This window comes from Cydia splendana, chromosome 9 (genome assembly GCF_910591565.1).
Source record: "Cydia splendana chromosome 9, ilCydSple1.2, whole genome shotgun sequence".
NCBI classification, from domain to species: Eukaryota; Metazoa; Arthropoda; class Insecta; order Lepidoptera; family Tortricidae; genus Cydia; species Cydia splendana.
The window spans coordinates 19,299,781-19,320,743 of record NC_085968.1 but is presented as its reverse complement, the minus strand read 5'-3'; the positions used below and the strand labels follow the sequence as shown (position 1 = coordinate 19,320,743).

Sequence of the window (20,963 nt, the reverse complement as noted above, 5' to 3'; positions counted from 1 at the left end):
AATAAATTACGAACAGAAATAAAATCATAACAAAAAGCTAATGCAATTAAACTGAACTGTTGCACCGCAGTTGATTCGCTTCTGTTCATAAGTTATTACTGGGGATCGGGCGAAGACCGGAGATGTCAAATTTGGTTAAAAGTTGACACGACCACTTAGTTTTCATTTAAGTTATTTTAATTGTATTAGAATATATTTTTTTTATTCTAGGCAAATACGAATGAAAAAATAAAAATTTACCATCATAACCAGTTTGTTTTAATATTTTTTGACATTTAAAACAGATAAAAGGAAAACATAGTACTACATTGAGCACAACTTTGCGGCAACGTGGTATGAAAAAGCAAAGAAAAATAACCAGTTCTTGAGTGGTACAATAACATTCGATTTCCACCGAATCACAATTGTATTAGAAAGAGTAGGTAGGTATTGGAAAAATAAAAGCAACTTCAACTTCAGCAAACATAAAAAATCTGGTATCACTTTAGAAATGTATATACAGTGGTTGACGTACGAGTATAAAGCTATTGTTCCATTAGAAATATTTTTATGGTAAATGCATCTGACCAAATTTGACATAAGTAATCTCCGTCCGACCCCCATCCAGCCATAACACCATGCTACCACAATCAGGGTCCTTACCGAACCGGTAACTGTTGTGTATGACCTCCCTCGGATTTTTACCGCCCAGATCGGCGTTCGATATTTCCAACGGGTCGAGATTCGCTATATGATGTCCTCGGATCTGTTGTTTAGTTCTGCTTTTAGTATGCGAAAGTACAACTGCATGTGCGGTAAATAAGAAGAAAAAGCTTAAAGAAAGGTAACATATATAGATGACTTTACGGCTGAAAATAGTCAGTTAAACATCACGGGTAAATGAAATATAAATGTGTCATTGACACGTGATCAGTAATCACTTATTTTAGTTCGGTAACTGAGATTTCGGCAATAATCGAACACATTTTGAATAGTAATTGCTAAAATATGCATACATTCCGAGCAAATCAGGTACTTTTTGTTTAGAAATTAATTATAAAAAAATATTGATATCACAGCAAGTTTAATATGACGTCTGTTATCAATATATGTATTATGATCTTAATTATTTTTGAACGATGTATTAACAATTCTGACCACAACAATAATATCGATCTATATCAAAATGAATAGTAAACTTGTTAAGGCAATGCAAAACTGACTCACGGTCCGTAATAATATACAAATAAACATGTTATTATACAATCAAACGGTAATTAACGACTGTTAATTAAGTATTAAGTAAGCGTCTATGTCATAAAATTAGTTGACACTAACGATAACGTGCACGTGAACACAGGGTTTTATCACTTTTTAATGCGGACTTTACCATTCGCACGAATAGGAAATATACTTAAATAATAATTGAACACACTCATGTTAAAAAGTTAGTTATATCATAGACAATGAGTTATGTATATCATGTTTTATTTACTGTTTCCTAACGGAAAAAAGTCATGTAGGGATGCGAAATACTTATCCTAAAAGATGTATTCGAGTAATTCCGAATCACTTCCAAGTCAGTTAAGTAATTCCGAAAATAGACCTGATTTGATAGATTAAGGCCGTCCGCTATTAGCACCCGGGTGATGATTCCTTATACACCTCAACTTTAAAACCTTAATGTTATTGGTACCTATATATATTATTAAGCAAAAACGCTCTAAAATATATTTTGCTTAATCATATATGTATATTTCCAGTTTTATTTCTAGTAAAGGAATATGACAGCGTGCGGGTGAGGTTAGTAGCGAAAATACGCGAAAACCTAATTTTATATTTTTAGTTAAAGCCTCAGCCGTGGATTAGTAATAGATTGACCGAATATTTCAATAAGCTAGTCTCATACGTTACGTGTAATAACTACATTTCAAAATAACACATATTCCCCATTTCGTCAATATAAACTATAGTTTGTTAAAGCTAGTAAAATACAGATGTAGTTCATAATTTTTTTCCATCGTATTTTCTCGGAAACGTTCGTATTTGTCATGCTACTTCAGTCAACCTCAGTACTTTTTGTACCGAGACTGACTGAAATACCAAGACACGTTTGTACGTTTCCGAGAAAATACTATGAAAAACAATTATGAGAGATGAACTATATCTGTGTTAACCAAGCACCGTATATAAAAAAAATATTATTGTGTCGGTAATAAAATAAAATAAGTATAATAGTTGACGATACGTAGATAAAGATTTGCATAAAAAGCGTATAAAAAGTAAGCAATTCTTACAAAACTACCGCTATTACTTATAGCCCTTCAAATAAATTAACTCTTTACATTTTCTAATAACATAATTAACTATAGTTTTCGTGTTTTACGTAATACTCAATAGCCTAAAAGTATTAGGCTAATATTTTTTTTAATGGTCTCAAAATGTAATGAAATGGATGAATCTCGGTTGATCTAAACATGCTGGTCAAGGGGCCCACAGATTACCAGTTCGCCGGACGATATCAGCCTGTCAGTTGTTCGGAACTGTCAAATTTTGCTTTTAACTGCCAGGCTGATATCGTCCGGCAGACTGGTAATCAGTGGGCCCCTTTAAAATGATAATTAATGTGAATTAAAACCAAATCATATGATTTATTTTAGGAAAACTGTATGTAATGTAAATCGGAATATAACAAACTTCCTAGCGAAGTATTTATAACCAGATCGGCAGTGATAATCCCAAATTATTAAATTCACTTGCTTAAATTTTATTGCAAAATAACGTGTTAACCGTGATGTAACATTATAAATAAAATTTACAAAATAAATGAATACCGACAAACTGATAAAACACGGAATAATATAGTTAACAATGTATTAGAACCGCAAGAACCCTCACTACGCTTTGTGTTCATAAATGCAAGTGCCGAAGCCAGACCCTACACCATGTTACGAATCGCCTATTGGAAGTTAGAGGGATGTATCGACCGAAAGTGTTTGCAATGGTTTTTAATACTAATACGTATATTATATAATATATGTACTTAACTCAAAAATATATACATATACACTCATTTCTAAAATACATGGTGTTCACGAGGAATGCGAAAGATTTTAACCACGCATTTCTGAGGTCAAAAGAAGGAAAAAGTGTAATATGAGTTTAGGTGAATTTCGTCAAAAAAAAATTTTTTTTTGTTTGTTATTTGTTCAATTTTTTTAATGTATTTAGCACATAAAAAGTAAATGTTATTGGTAAACATGTCACTTATTAAAATGGATTTTTACTTTTTTTGTAAAACTTCGTTTTTGCAAAGTGTTACTTGTCACTTTTTGACATCTATCAATAAGGATATATAGACTACGTAAATATTATCAGGAATACGCTGTTATTATTCGGTTTCCTCATGTTACAGCGATGTGTGTGCCATCTCTCGCGAAAAAAAATTCTGCCGTCTCATACATTTCAGTGAATCAGAGTCAATGTTTTCTATAGAACAGGTGATTTTTTTTCGCGATTTCGGGGTTGGCTCCATAGTAAAAGTTGTTCAGTATGACTTACATATCACCTATCAGAGTTTGGTCAGTGATAACAAAAGAACCCTGAATACGATTTATATGCAGGAGCGTTCCGTCACCGATAGAATAGAACCCACAACCAATTAAGGTATTATTCTGAGTTCGACTGCAGACCGCAGTTGATTTGACATAGCGAAATAAGGTTGCGATACAAAACTTCAGTGAAAACATAAATTGATTGCAGTACTGTTTTTTTTTTACATGAATTAAAAACTATTTTAACTGCATATTTTTTTGTAAAGAAAATTAGTTTTTTTTCTGGCTCTTGACAATATTCAATAACTGCAGTCGAGCGCGGAACAACATCAGGTTTAACTCCAACGTAAGGTTTAATTCCAATTCCAACCACAAGAGGCAGCTATACGCTTCACCGTAACTTAAAGGTAAAAAATTAAGCATTTACCTATACATTTACGGTTCAATTTAGATTGCGGTGGAGCGACCAAGGTGTTACAAATATCTGAACAAAGCCTCTTTTATCATGAGATTAAAGCGCATGTTCACTTGTTCAGATATTTTTGAGTACCTTGGCCGCTCCGATATATACATATCTGATAGCGACAAGCGTTCGAAATTGGAATGACACTTATAAATTTACATTGACGAAAGGCCGACATCCCACTAACTGCCAACGGCGATCTTATAAGACAGACCCCACACTAGCGTCTTTTGAGCGTCGGCGTCTAGTCACCGCTATGGAAAATAGCGTCGCTGCGCAGATGTACCAACGTTGCGACCAGGGATGTTGCGAATATTCGCAGCCTCATCCGCATCCGCGGAACTACCGCATTATTTTCAACATCCGCATCTGCATCCGCATCCGCATAAAATCGATGCGGAGCTTATGCGGATGCAGATGTCGAACAAGTCGGTACAGGAACGTCCTAGCGGCGGCGTAAGTGCTAGGTAATTTCGTCATTACCTATAACGAAATCGTCTAGATCCAGAAAAGTCGGCTAAGTTACTGTTTATTAAATATAACGCACGTATATTCTTGCTCAAATACTAACCGTTTCGTTTTCTTTTAATAAAAATTACTAAAAATGTAATATTTGATGTTTTTTAAGTACCTAATCTTGACATCCGCATCCGCATCCGCGGATGTCAAAAAATCTGCATCCGCAACATCCCTGGTTGCGACGACTAGCAACCATAGAGTTGACTAGAAGCCAACGCTCGGAAGACGCTAGTGAGGGGTGGCCCTAAGACATATCATACCGAATCGAACGTGTTGCCTAACCACCGCCTCGCTCGCGAAGCCGCGTAGGCCTCCGTGCCACTCCGTGCTCTCCACGGGGTCCCCCGTGGATATGCCCAGTGGGTCTAGGTGCGCCACCAGATGGCCTCGGGACTAACCAGACAAAGATGTTTTAAAGGTGGCGTTTGGAGTTTCAATAGGCTAGTGTCCTAGTCAAAACAGCTAATGTTTAAGTAAAAACACTTTTAGGTACCCATCGATGGACCTTATCTTTGTAAGGCCCACCGTACAAAATTTTCCTATTTTTAATTTGAACTTTGTCGTAAAGTAAATTGAGATGAACTTCGTTTGCTTGAGAAAGCAATAAGAGAAAAGGAATTCTACTTTATTTGGTTTATGAAAGGTTCTAAGGTACACGAATAATATGGAAAAAGATTTTGCATTGGTTGCAAGGTTGCATTTTTAAACGTTTATAATTTACAAATTAAAAGAAAAGTAGTATATGGCTTATTGCCTAAAAAAGTAGCATTACGCTTGCAATTAGTCGTATATTAACAACTTTCAGTCGCACAAATCTTAAAAACACAGCGTCTAATCGCGTTACCTAAACGCTATTAATTTGTTTTCACAATGTCGCCCAAACAATTGAAATTAATTTGCACTAAAATTGTATTACTGTCAGCAACGCGTCGGTTCGCGGCCGGCCTTCAAATTCATTCATATTCGTCTACTCTACGCTGTAGACTCTACAGAAATAGATTGCGATACTTGATTCCTGACCTACACTGTACAAGTGTACAAACTAAGGAATTCGTACATCTACATCACGACATATATAAAAACTATTTGAGACTAGCAATTGTTTAAAGGTAGTAACGTTAGTCGAAAAGAAAAACCTTTAGTTTTAAAAATGAAATGTTAATTACTTAGTCGAATGAAGAATACGAATACGTTAATGACCACTCTACATAACGATTCAAATTAATTTTGCCATGATATTTAATTGATTTCGATAGACCGTTTAGTTAGGCAAGAATGTTAAAAAAAACCATGTTGCATGTCTACCGAGATCGCAACTCTACATCCACAAAACGGTAGCAAACACTCGGTAGAATTTTGATGAATTTTGACTTTAGCACAGGCCCAATGCAGCAACATATAAAAATGCCAATGAAATGTGCGAACCGGATCCGACTTCTATAAACATCGATACACTAAGCTGCTTGAGGCTGCCTTTCCACTGTGGCGGAGATGAGAGGAAACGTGCGGGAACCAATCAATAGCATTGGATGTAATCCGGCGGAGTAGAAAAGAGATGTGGATTACAACCAATGGTATTGTTTGATTCCCGCACGTCTCCTCTCATCTCCACCTCAGTGGAAAGGCAGCCTTATTTCCCAGATACAAAAATGACAGTCCGATTGGTCAATTTACTACGCGATCATCCTGATTTTGTATCAATTTTGTCCTAAAATAACAAATCAGTCGGACAAATTGTAATCGAACTATCAGTTTTACTATCTGGGACTTAGAAACAAGGTTTTACTATAGTCTCATACAAGCTTTCAACACTACTCAAATCGCAGCGCAAATCGCCAACTATTTCAACAATAACAGTCGGAGTCCGTTCGTAGAGCCGAGTGGTCGCTTCCAACTGTATGGTCCTTTAAAGTAAACATCGCCCTTTGCATCCATTTTTAAGGTTAAGTTACTACGCGAAATGCTCTAAATGCTTGCACTGCACATGATTTTGGATTACATATATAGCGTTTCCATTTTATTCCTTTTTTTAATGATACGACTTTTAGTTAATTTATCTATAGATAAGTACAGATATATTGCATAAATATTTTCCATCGTATTTTCACGGAAACTTACGAACGTGTCTTGCAATTTCAGTCAGTCTCGGTACAAAAAGTACTGACATTGACTGAACTAGCATGACCGATACAAACGTTTCCGAGAAAATACGATGGAAAAGAATTATGCACTACATATGTACTGTTATTTATCCTTAGATTTAACACTTAAACTTGCATCATTAATAAAAGGTATACATATCGAAATTGTGATTCACATGAATCTTCAAAAAAAGGCGTGGCTAGAACAAGTCATTTTGAGCTTTCTATGTTACGTAGCTACTTCTGTTGTGCGTAAGACATGGATCGCATTTATGGATTAAACGATGTTGACTTTGAGAATCACACAGATACAGGCATGATATCGTCGCCAACTGCAGATCGATAAAGACCGAATCTGACACCATCATAAAACAATAATCCAAATTCACTTCTTATTTTGCCGAAAAACTATCGATTAAATATAACGTTCAGTTGAATTTAATCTAGTATTTGCCTGAAATAGCAAGTGTTTTGACCATTGTATAATACATTAAGTAAATTAATTATGTAACAATGTCAAAAAATTACGATTTAAGAGAAAACACATTTAGATCTACCTAATGAAAAAATCAACTTAACGGTATATTCAATCAACAACCAAAGTTTTTTGGCAAAACAATAGGCCCAATCCAAATAAAATATACTTATTTTTAAATCGGTGTTTTATTCGACGTCAGAAGGTTAAACACTGCAGTCGACATCGGAATCGCACCTTAAGGCCCTATCTGACTTGACAGCAAGGAATCGATGCATCAGTACTGCTTCCTGTAAGGTACAGCCCGCCTTATCGTGAAGAAATACTGCGTACAATAATCACACTCAACTGCCCATTCGTAATAAACCTTATTACAAGTAGATAAGGTCTACCAATAGTCAGTTAAGTGTTTCTATGATTCCCGCACAAGTCAGAAGGGGTCACGGATGTGAATTCGTACCGAAGTTGAAATATTTCCGCATGATGAGCTCGGAGCCAAGCGCACGCGTGCCCAGCGTGGCCAGGTTGGCCGTGGTGATCCCGAGCGGGTCCACGTCGGCTGCCAGGTGCCCGCGCGCCTGATTATGCCCACACACGAGTTTCAGACATATAACGGCACCAATCATGAGGCATTTTGGAGAACATTTTGAGTATTTTTAGTGATACCTCTAATATTTCTACCGCTTGGCGCGTTAAGTTAAATGTCCCATTAGTCTTTTATATTTTCTACGTGTTTAGTAAAAACTGCAACTGTTTTCAACATAATTAACAAATGAATTTTCCTGTCATGGGCAGTATTTAATTAAAATAAATAATAATAATGTAACGGTAAACTTAAGCAGCTCTATGACTCTTATTTATGGTAAAATGTTGCCAATGTTTAAAATCAGATTTTAAATAATGTATGTACTTATTTTACAGGATTTGTGGTAACATACATCTCATTATTGGTGACACGTCCATTATAGGGGTGTTTACTATAATTGCTTCACAATTTTCTAACAAATATTCAAGCGAAATACGACGCGATTGTTTCTCACGCGAGTAATATAATATAAGTAAGCTATGATATACGGCACGCAAAATAGCCACAAATTATGACGTCAAATTACAGAAACCCAGCTCGCGTAAACCTATAACCTACATGGTATGTTATCCCATTCTTGATTTTGGCTAATCCACTTAACATACACATACTTTAATTTAAATATAACCCTGCATACCCGACTACATGAAAAAGGTAATTTAGAAAGGTGAAATTTATAAAAAAATAGAATTTTATTTCAAATGAAACAGTAGTAGGAGATTCGATTTATTCGCCTATTTTCAGAATAGTTTTTTTATTTTCATTTGAATCTTCGAAACTCGTAAAATCGACTAGTTCGTATAAACAGTTGAATGGAAGATCTAACTTTAGATTTAATCTTACTTAATACTCTCTATCTTTGTGGAAGCACGAAACATCGATTACCTAAAATATCCCAAAACTAGATCCATTTCTACCAAATTCCACATTTTCCAAAAATACTCTGAGAGACGCGTGTATTTTAGTAAACTGCCATTTTTGCCATTTGATTAATCCAGATGGGCAATGCTTATGACCTTTATATTAGTCGTATCATAGTCAAGAAATACAAAAACGCGAAATGTAGGTAATGCTAAATTTATAAACTCCTGTAGATGATGCTCTACGGCCCCGTTTATAATACGCTAACTAAGCTTTGTTTTTAAAAGAAAATAGAAAGAATTATATAAAACAGAAAAACATAGGAAAGAGAAAGTGGCACGAAATAGTCTCATCTCAGCCTAATACTGGCGACTTCCAGCTGTGATCTTCCGATGAGACCATCAGGTGAAACAATCATGGCAGGTAAAACAAAAAAATGTGTGAAACAAAAACATAGAATAGACAATATAAATTTAACGGTATATGGTTGTGATTGGTCAATCTACTACCCGATCTGGCATATCCACACAGACTGTGCAACCTAACTGCCATTTTAGTATTTATGATATAAAAAAGCTTAAGTTGTCAAATGCTTTTTGGTCTGACACCGCGGGCGTGGAGCGTAGGGTCGCAAACATGTGTTTTAGTTTTAGACGTCTGTAATATGTATGCTAGTTTTAAGATATGTCTAAGGGCCCTTGAGGATTGCCTGATAATAAAGAATAATTCATTTCGTTTTTGTATTTCTTTGACTATGCTCGTACCCTATGAAACTCGTGTTGTTTAGGCAGATTCGAAAAATCGTCTTCGTCAATAATTAACATGCATTATCGAATCATAATGTAGATAATAACTATCATACACCGGCCCTATATCCCTATGGTTTAAAGTTTGGGACTAGAAAGATTTTACTTTTCTTTTTTCTTTACTATGAGTGTGTATCAGTGAGTACATATTTCCACATTTAATAGGGACATTAGCTAGGGTAACCACAGGGGTGGATCTAAAGGTCTAAACAAAATGTGCAAACCATAATAACACTTATGCGTAATAGTAATAATAGTAAGGTTGTATATGGAACATATTTCACCTGGTAACTCCTGATGATGGCCTGGACAGCCAGATGGTCGTCGATGATCTTTTCGTTGATTGGGGAGCCTGCGATAAAAAAGATACGTTTAAATTTAACAAGCCATTTTTGCAGTTTGTAAACCGTGTCCAAAATAGTTCAAATATATTAGATCAATTCATAATTCATATTATGGTGGTAAATGTATTCCAACTGTGACCGTCTCTTGAATATGCGGTTCCTGAAGACATCATAGAGTTTAAAATATGTGTAGATAAAGAAGTGTATGTGACTGTACATAATTAGGCATTAAAACACTCGTGAGAGCCTTTTATGAAACTCACTACGCTCGTTTCATAAACCCACACTCGTATTGTAATGCCTTTCATTATGTAGCAGTTACATAATAACACAACTTACCAGCAGATATGGAAGGCATGCCGCCGGAAGCGGGCACTAAGGCACTGAGGGGCATCTCGTTTTTGTTGTAAGGCGCCAAGTTGGGTGGTGAAGTGTAGGCGGCGCCCGGGGCTGCGCCCGCGGTCGCGTTGCGGAAAAACGCGTCCCATGACTGTGGAGAAGATTAATAGTTAGGTCATCTATCATCTTCTCACTAATGGGGCAATAGTAATTAATTTTCCCTTACAAACTAACCCCCTTGTTCATAAAACTTAGCAACCTCTCTCGAAAATTTCTCTTGAAAACCCCTCTCTCTCTCTCTCTCTCCCTCACTTACAAACTTCTGTTGAATGTTTTCTCTTTCAAGCAAACAGAAATGTCAAAATGACGGATGAACGATTATCAACGGTTTGTTAGAGTTGACAATCGTTTATAAATACCGCCATAAGGAACATATTTGCAAACGTTACCAGGTTACAGTTTTTAATGCAATATTTAGACACTTTTCGAGTAAACATAACATAACATGAATGTCAAAAATTTACATTACGAAGTAAACCTAAAGGGAAGTCACCTGTGAGCGCTTAGAATTTACCAGAAAAGAAGTGGCATTTGCAATGATATTGAATGTTGTCATTATAAAGATCCAAAATAGTCTTCTTTCAAGTAGACCGTTCGAAAAGCGCTTTCGAATCATATCTGATCTAATGATCTCATATAAGATCAGATAGAATTCGACTAAGAAAAATCTGCAGCGATTTTGATAGCATACGCAGTGCAAGTGTTATTTAAAACGTCATAATACTCATCATTTCACAGAAGTATGACGTTTAAAATAACACTTGCACTGCGTGTGCTATCGAAATCGTTGCAGACTTTTCTTGGTCTAACTCTATGTTCGTATCAAACGAAACGAAAATCACATGGACTTCAGAACCCACCAACCCACTGGCATTCAGAAAACGTAATCATATTGCAGCAATTTGGCCTGCGCAGGATTCATGGAAGTAACTAGGTACTTTATTATTTGCAATACCGCACGTCTCATCTCGACCAATCTAACTAAGATCCCAGACTTACCGCAGATATCATAGATCTAATGTCAAGTTATACTGGACGGATTGTTTCGAGTTGAAAAGCTGGTGTATACTGGATCATGTTAGTGGTGACTCGAGAATTGCCGGCGCACGCTTCCGAGCGGATCAAATGACATTTAACATTGACATGATTATGAGGTTGGATCTTGTGTTGGTTTAAGTCCTTCGAGACATCTGCTAAGACTTGACTGGTACTAGTATTTTGATAAAACCTACAAAATTGTTGACGGACTCATTGCAACAAGTTATATAATTAATTGATCACTTAAGTATGTTTTCATTGCGCTATCATATTAAGGTTTTGGATTGGAGAAATGATTATTAATTATCTGTGTAATTACTAATTACATAATTAACCCTAAATCATAAATGGTAAGGTTCACTTTTGAACGTGCAAAATGCAAATGCAAGGTGCTATAAGATATAACCAGGATCATAGTCTGGCGTCCGTCTGGGTCAGCTGTGGCTAAAGATATCAAACTGATAATGAATCTTACTGTAATGAAACAAGGTCCATTTCACCATGTATTCGATGAACTTTAACAATTGATTGGTTAAAGGTCGTATGCGACGCGTTTACTCGTAAACCGTAATTTGATAACGTGTCGAGACATACACTTACGTGATCAATTAAATACGTATGTACCATGTTTAAATAACTAGCGTTCAAAGAACACCAAAATTTAGAATATTCGAATTTTCCTTCGACTTCCGAATTCCAATAAAGCGCGTTAATTATCAATTATCAAGAAAATTACGTGAAATTATTCAGATTTTTTTCGAACTGATGTTAATCTTTGCTTACTGTAATAAAGTTTAACTAGTTCTTATAACTAAAGTTCTATTAAGTCAGCATATAGATTACATTCGGAATATTATTGAAGTGATTTAAGTTATTCTTATTTAATGTGTTTCGTAGATGCGCTGTGCGACTTTTACAATTGAGGAAAAACTTAGTTTTCCTGTTGACCACATTCTGAGAAATTACGAATCGTATTTGATAACAAGTAAAACGTTTTAAATGCTAAACTATGGATTCTTTTCGTATATGACAGCGGCCGATCGTAAAATTAGACATCATGAAATTCCTAGGTATATCGTGATTATCGTGAATCGTGAAAATCCTTGTCTCGTTCCTTGAATCGAACGCAAGGCTCCAATTTCTAGACAGTTTGCCCGTCGGGCATCTGAAGCAACCTAACAAACCTATCCTACTCCAACCTATCTATTGGTTTAATCATAATGTGGTTACCGTCAAAACATTACACAGGAACTTTACGATCGGCCGCCGACATAGAAATTCCTTTATGGAGGTCGGTTAAAAATGTAGCCTAGAAACGTATGAGGCGGCAAACATTATGTAAACACAACCTTATTCTTAAAATAATAAGAGTGTATACTTACGGCATGTCTCGACGTTCGCTGGACCCGTTAAAGGGCTCTGCTGTGCAACTTTTCATGTTCACTGTACTATGGTACTATACTGTAGTACTGTACAGTAGTAATATACTACGCTAGTTTACTGTACTTACGGCATGTACGGAGTTGGGGTCAGACAGCCACGAGTTGTACATGGTCTCGACGTACGCTGAGCTGGACCCGTTGAGGAAGGGCTCTGCCGCCGTGGAACTTTTCAGCCTGTTGGCGTTTACTGTCACAGCGGCGTTCTGGGGGAAAAGGAGGTACCATAAATTAGTTTCCGTCAAAAACACCTAGGGGGCATTCATTTCGATAGTCCCCACTAATCGCACGTCAGAAGAGTACGTTAGTCTAAGAATATGCATATTATATTTTAATTAAATTTTATTGCATTTTTACAATATTTTTCAAGTTCAAAGTCAAATTTGGAATATATACCCAAGGCCAAGACTTAATACTTATTATGAAATGTCCTATTTACGCCAATCGAACCAAGAAAGAAAAACGACTGTGAAATGCGAATCATACCATCGTCTACTCTACACTGTTAACTGAAAATTCTACGTATTATATCTACCTTATTGCGAAAACATAACGTCCACTGATGGGCTATTGTTATTTTAAGTGTTGTGGTGCTGTTAAAGTACAGCAAGTCATATTTCCGTAAAATTGCGAAACGTGACGTATGATCATTATACATAACTGTTTTACATAATAATAGACCAGTAATCGAGTATTAGCATAATAATAGTAGCATCTTGAATATTCCATGCAGTAATTATAAATTCTTATAGTATCGCGGTTGGAATATATTTCCATATTGTATTTAATTTTAAAAAAGCGCTGGTGGCCTAGGTAAGAGCGTGCGACTTTCAATCCGGAGGTCGCGGGTTCAAACCCCGGCTCATACCAATGAGATTTTCGGAACTTATGTACGAAATATCATTTGATATTTACCAGTTGCTTTTCGGTGAAGGAAAACATCGTGAGGAAACCGGACTAATCCTAATAAGGCCTAGTTTCCCCTCTGGGTTGTAAGGTCAGATGGCAGTCGCTTTCGAAAAAACTATTGCCTACTTCAATTCTTGGGATTAGTTGCCAAGCGGACCCCAGGCTCCCATGAGCCGTGGCAAAATGCCGGGATAACGCGAGGACTAAGAAGATTGTATTTAATTTTAAGTTTCCTATTAAGGTCATAAAGTCATAAGGTAAGATAGGTAACAGCCCCTTCAACGCACAAGTTAGCGTGATTTGGAGGAGGCTACACTGCTTTTTGGCGTGAAATGTCTAAGTTTAAGTTCCCGATTTATACTAGAAGGTCTTAATAAAATGGCCTAACCACAAATGTATGCAATTTTCCTAGTTTCAATTAATATTAAATAGCGTTTATATTAAGTAAACTAAAATGGGCATAACACTTCATTGGTTCTTCACGTTGCGGTTTCTATAGGGCATTATCAATTTATCACGCATAATCAGCTCAATGCCAATGTCAAACCCAACTCGTATCGGTCATTTATCAATTTTGTTGGGTTATCAATCGAAAATGTATTTCTTACATTACCTACTAGATTTATATCAAATAGAAGAACAAACTTGACATAAAATATCAAAGTTGGTTAATAATAGTTTTTGCACATAATTCATGGTCTTCATCATCAGTTACCCTCCATCAAATAGTACATTCCGAAAGCAAATGCCCTAGATAAAAAAACCATAATCAGATATGCCTTAGCATATATTTAATATTTTACGATATCCCTCGTTTTCTCCAGGATCTCAGTGGGTGCCTGGCATAATTTCAGTTAGATAAACTGTGAATTTTCAACAGTAGTCATTGAAAAATCGGGTGAAGTTACCTACATTAAAAAACCGGCCAAGTGCGAGTCGGACTCGCGTTCCAAGGGTTCCGTACATTACCCAACTTTTAACATTGTTTTTTATTGACGTCCAAATTTTTTTAGATTCCTCACGTCGTGGGCTATCAGAATATACCCCATGTACGTCAGCCGATTTTTCATAGTTTTCGAGTTATGATTTTTTAAAGTTTTAACTTTTGTTAAGAAATTCCGGGATGAAGCAAATAATTTATTAAAAAAAAACTTGAAGTTTTTTGAATGTTTCTTTTTGTAACATAATCCTTGACAAACGGCGCAGTTGCTAAAAAAATCAGCAACTTCACTTGACTGTTGTGAGTTGGAAAAAAAAGGAAACGACAAAATTTTACGTTCAAGCATGTCAAGCTTAGACTTTGCGCTTACCTAAATAAATAAAAAATACAAGCAATTTCAAGGACTTATGGTTATTGTAGAAACTGCTAGACCCTAAGTTTTTAAAAAGGTAAAATAGTGATACTTAATAGTCTAATTTGACAGAGTCGCCGGTCAAAGGAACTGAGGTGGAAAGTTTCCAAATTAGTAATTCATTAAATAAAATCCTCTTGTTATTCCTAACGTTAATCAAACAGAAATTACCACGAGAAATTAATATTGTGCCATGTGATTGACCAAGCATCATTTTGCTTAACTTATTCATTATCTTAACTGGACCCGCGTCGCGACGGGTTGTTATCTACAAAGGGTTAATTTTTACCTGCTCCAATACCTACTGTTATTTTATGGGGTCACTTCCCCATCGCTATTTCGTGTTATCAGTGCAAATACCACCAACAATAATTACCTAGTAGGCATAAAAGCAAAGCAAAGCTTCACCCCGGAATTTCTTAACAAAAGTTAAAAAATTCATAACTCGAAAACTGCTAAATATCGGCTAACATACATGGGGTATATTCTGATAGCCCACGACGTGACGAATCTAAAAAAAATTTTGTACGTCAAGGTTTGGACCACCTTGTATGTGAAACGCGATTGAATTGCCTTTAATAAACCCGTAGGGGTCGGATCAAAAACTAAGTAATTAGTCCGACTCACGCTTGACTGCATATTTCTAATAGGTTTTCCTGTCATCTATACGTAAAGAAGTATTTTGTATATTTTTTTCAAAATTTTAGACCCAGTAGATTCGGAGATAAAGGGGGGGGGGGGGGGGGATGGTCATTTTTTGGTTATTTTCTTAAATAATTTCTAAACTATTTATTTTAAAATTACAAAAAATATATATTTGAGCTTCTCAAAATGAGCTCTTTCATTTGATATGTAACACGATATAGTTTAAAAAACATTATTTTTTAATTTTCTCATTTACCCCCCAAAAGTAGCCTCCGTGTTTAAAATTCATTTGTTTATGTAAGATGTCCATCTTTGGGTCACGAATTTACATGTGTGTACCAAATTTCAACTTAATTGGTCCAGTACTTTTGGAGAAAATGGGCTGTGACAGACGGACAGACAGACAGACAGACAGACGCACGAGTGGATCCTATAAGGGTTCCGTTTTTTCCTTTTGAGGTACGGAACCCTAAAAAACAAATCAAGAACTTTCCCGCTTTTTAAGTGAAAAACAAGCGATTGCGTCATTCAAAAATTAAAACTAGTCATCATTATCTCAGCTCATATGTTTTTGAGGAGTGACAAAATAGATAAAGCCAAGATTGATATGTCGCGCATTTTGCAGACTGTCAGATAAGTGGTAAACGTTATCATGTCGCTATCGCGCTGGAGGCTCGTCCAGTCATGGGTCGTGATCGTGATCATAACAAAGACGATTCAAAACATAACCATGGTAGTTATTTGATAAGAGGGCGATTATGGAAAGACAAATCTCTTGATAGATAAGACTGTTGCTGGTTTTCATTTGTTTATATTTCAAGTAGATGAACCATGGGGTTATCATTTCGTCCGGATCTTTTGTTCTTTATGTATTATATTATGTTACCCGATTTCTCGGACATCCGTTTGAACAATTCTTTGTTGGGGGTCATCCATTAATTACGTCACACGTTTAGGGGGAGGGAGGGGGTCAAGAAAATGTGACATATTGTGACATGGGGGAGGGGGGAGGCACAAACTTTGTGACGTCACTTTAACTTCATCAGTAACCGAATTTTTTTTTTTAATTATTTTATTCGCTGTACATTTAAATCACAAGTTTTTAAAACGATAATCGTTTTTATTCTTTTAATTTTCTTTCCTAAGCAGTTTTGGGTTATAAAATTACTAATATTTATATCGTCAAAAATATTTTGATAAAATATTAATAATACTTAGGAACTTACTTAATTCGATTTGGCGTGACGTCACACTAGGGGGGAGGGGTTGCCAAATGTGACCAAATGTGACAAGGGGGGGGGAGGGGTCAAAAAACCTAGAAATTCGTGTGACGTAATTAACGGATGACCCCTTGTTTACTCGTATGTACGTTATCCGATTTCTTGAAGACATTTACCTATTTGCAAAATTATTATTTGTTTCAAAAATTCTCATAGTTGGATATCATTTCAAGAGGGAACAATTCACATATTGATGTATTCAAATGCGTTGCTGATTCTTTAAAGTTGTTGACGTGATGACCAGTTGTTTTTCTCTCTTGTTATTTCGAGTTAAATAACAAAACGCATAAAAAGCAATAAAAATGGTGTTATAAAGTGAAATAGGTATTGGTTTCAATGTCGTTCAGGATATATGTATACCCTTTTCGTCATTTAAATTGATTACCGAACGATAATCTTATCTATCACCGTCTGTTGTCGTCTGTATTTCTCAATTACATGTAGGTACAATTGTACCTACTTATTATTTTATAGCATCTTTTCCGACAGAAAAATCGTGAATATATTATGTAATTTAAATAGTTACGGAATATTTCGTAGTGCTCAAGTCACTCACGTTAAAACTCGACATATGTTGGACATGTGAGTGGGAACATACGTCACGGTACAGTACGATGTACAGCCAAAAAAATAATTTCGGCGCCATTTCGTACCTTGTCAAATTGACAATCAATATTCTAGCTAGGAACCTCATACTATTGTTATTGTGACAAGGTACGAAATGGTACTTTGCAAGAAGGTTTACGAATTGTCAGTTAACTGTGTGGATGATGGTACTTATCTTTAAACCTTTGAGCGCTACGTGAAATATAGTTACCAGACCACAAGGTTGAGATTAATGGTTAAACAATAAAAGCTTCAAAGTTGACATTGACATTGATCCAGTCAAGCGGAAATAACCCTTTTTCACACATAAAATGTTAAGGTTAACAAGTTTATGTATGAGTCAAAGAAAAAAGGCGACTCTAAATGTCTTCTACGAAAACGAAACTCTGCTTGTAAATAGATTTACATTAAGATGTAACCCTAACCTAATAGTCTAGCCCAATTTTTACGAAAGCGACTACGACTGCGAAAGCGTCCTTAGGATTAACCACGTAATAAAACTGCCATCTAAAAACGTGAATCACGAGAACGAGCTGACATAACGAAGTATTACCAGTAATAGAAAAACGAAACTGATCATTTTTGAACTTTATGTCTTCGCCATAAGGTTTATGTTAAGTGTAGGCGATGATAATGGCACATAATGATATGTGTACATAGACAGTCCAGATAATAGCGGACTCGAGAACCCCACATGATTATCCCATACTACAATATTGAATGGACGTGAGCAAGGTCGAGTGAGGCTTTCATCGATTATGTGCAGTTGCCATAAGATACTGAGCAGCAAAGGTGCTCACAAATATCTTAACAAGCAGACTCGAGCCCCCTACATGATTAGCCCATACTACAATATTGAATGAAAGTGAGCAAGATCAGGTGAGGTGTTACGGCTTTCACTGATAAGCATACATCGGAGTTTTCGGTGCGGGAATGATTTCGTGTATTTATAACTTTGATTATTGTAAAATAATTACCAAATTATGAATTAAATGTAGGTAGTAAGGTCCAAATGTGCTTAGAAAGAAACCCCGATGTATGCTGATAAGGTACAGTTTTCATCACATATTGAGGGGCTAAGGTTCTCAGAAACATCTTAACAACAAACTGGTTTGATTATAACTCTTATCTCATTGTGTAAAGTCAGGTAGATCCATTGGGATAACTTTGAAACCGGGGTAATTTTAAAAATTGCAAATACCTATCCACCAAACTAATAGCAATTTCTACTGTAGTAACAGTAAGCAAGATGCCTTGGTATGCATTGCAGTAGCGTAAGTGTTGCAAAAGTATGGTTTGTCAAAATTATCCCACCTTCCAAGTTACCCCAATTTACCATTACCAGTGAATATGAGGGTATATAACGAAAATTCTCACCTGTGGTTTGTTGAGGAGCCATGATGCAAATCTCTCTGTGTTGCCAACTTTGTTGGAGATGTTAAAAACTACCCTTGCGCGATGCATGGCTGTGCTATGCCTGGCTCCTTACTGGTGAAGTGTCAGGTCTGCAGACAAATTGACAGTGCATTAAAAAAAGTAAATAAACATGAATGTGGTTACTATCTCACTCAAGGGCGCTAGTCATTAAATTGCAGAAACCTACCATATACTCGTAAAAATATGATACAATAGGCATAGGTCATTATTCCAATTCAAACTAAAAACAGATTTAAAGAATTCGTTTATTAGTATAAATTCAAATTCAGTTTAGATTCAGTTTCACAGACAGTTGACTTTAACACAAGTGTTGAATATTTTTCATCTTCAATAATAATCTATTAAATCAAACATGACCCAGTCATAAGTATACCATTTTCACCTCTATCCCTCACACATAAGAATTCAAATAACATACAATGTGTATTACGTGTGATTGTATATGCATTTATTGTGTGAACTAAACAATAAAGATAAAAAGTACTCATAATAATGTCAAGGTAAATCAACAAAGAGTATGAGACGAAAAAGTAATAATATAACCTGTATTTAGGGCACCTTGATCACAATGCCAAACTGGCAAAGTGTCTAATGTTTATGTAATAACCACCAACTAAATAAGTAATTATCTATCAGGTTTCTAATTACACTAACAATAGTAAATAATCTAATATTTGATGGATTTGAGATCGGGTATGGGCATTGACTTTTATACATTTCATTTTGGCACAGACTCAAAATTTGCAGCCACTATTTCTGTTGTCTATGAATTTAGTCTAAATATAGTTCAAAGGCACGGGAGAAATGATTAAGAGTACAGTTTTAAGGTAAATAACGAGCTATTGTTTTAATTAATTAACAAATGTAGAAATATTTCCACAATAAGTTGTGTATAAAAAATTAATAACTACAGATAAATGAAACATAAATATCATATAGGTATATAAAAAAGTTGTTTTCCAATAAGGATCTCATTATAATTAGGAAAGTTGAATGTATTATTGTAGTGGCTTTCTATGGGTAAACAAGAACTCTAGAATTAAATTGTATATACCTATAAAAATATACCTACATACAAACATGAACGCTGAACGCTCGTGTAAAAATATAATACTTTCAATCTGTTTTTGGTAATTGTGCCGATCTACAATATCATTTTAAAAAGAACTAGGGGGATATAAATAAAAGAAATAACATAAGTGCCATTATTGAGGTCATGAGTTCATGGGGTTATGGGAGTCCCCCATCATTATTATAAGATCTGCACATTTATTAATCAAAAATTGAGACAGTTTTAAAACAGTACTATCAATTACAGTATTTAGAGATCCATTGGACTGTTTACATCTTATATTTAAAACAATATTTGCATTTGCGTCGATAACATTGTTAAATTTAGAAAGTAACCTTGACAGTTATGCATATAAAGCAAGTCTCTTTAATTACTTTTTTATCCTAAATTACAATGTCAAGTGTTGATTTATTTATTAACAGATAAGTAACATTTTATTAACAAATCTGGCCAAAACAGGTAAAACCAATTCGAATTCGCCCGAAATGAATGTGTTATAATTTAAATAAAATGTATTTAAATACTGTAACTATGATAAAAGTTTTAAAAATACGTACCTGATGTGGTATGAACCGTAAACCGTTTATAATTGTATGAAAATTTAAATAAAATTAATATGATCAATACTGAAGTCCCGTGATTCAAGGTTATGTAATCCGCTCGTCTGCGACGAAATTATAGCACACAAATTCACACAAAAAATATAATTCTCCGCATGGCACTGTTGAAACGTAGTTCTGATTTTTTACTTATTTTTTATCTTTATGGATATTTACCTTTGACACTATTCGAAAGTGGATCTTGCAAAGCAAGCGTAGTCAATTTTTTGATTTCAAAGAACAACCACAGATAAGACTACTACGTTCAATCAACTTCTCGCAAATTTTCGTTTTGTTCGCGTTCGTTTAACGTATAAATAATCAATGTTTTGTATTATTTTTCTACCACATTTTAAAATAACACATATTCTGTCTGAATAGATGTACTCGTGAATTTCTCTCTCAAACAAGAACACACAATTTAGAGATGAATGAAACTACACAACGAACGACTACCCG

The 20,963-nt window shown here is 35.4% G+C and overlaps 1 protein-coding gene across 1 annotated transcript in view; it reads right to left on the bottom strand.

Moving 5' to 3' along the window:
- Nucleotides 1-20,819, bottom strand: part of LOC134793849 (2-oxoglutarate dehydrogenase complex component E1) — a 46,971-nt gene extending 26,152 nt beyond the window's left edge. The window contains exons 1-6 of the mRNA XM_063765568.1: nucleotides 20,682-20,819; nucleotides 18,774-18,901; nucleotides 12,676-12,810; nucleotides 10,068-10,218; nucleotides 9,669-9,736; nucleotides 7,592-7,709 (exon numbers count right to left, since the gene is read on the bottom strand). Of these exons, the coding sequence (XP_063621638.1) occupies nucleotides 7,592-7,709; nucleotides 9,669-9,736; nucleotides 10,068-10,218; nucleotides 12,676-12,810; nucleotides 18,774-18,860 (559 nt within the window). The 5' untranslated portion in view covers nucleotides 18,861-18,901; nucleotides 20,682-20,819. The remainder of the gene's footprint in view (nucleotides 1-7,591; nucleotides 7,710-9,668; nucleotides 9,737-10,067; nucleotides 10,219-12,675; nucleotides 12,811-18,773; nucleotides 18,902-20,681) is intronic.
- Nucleotides 20,820-20,963: the final 144 nt, after the last annotated feature.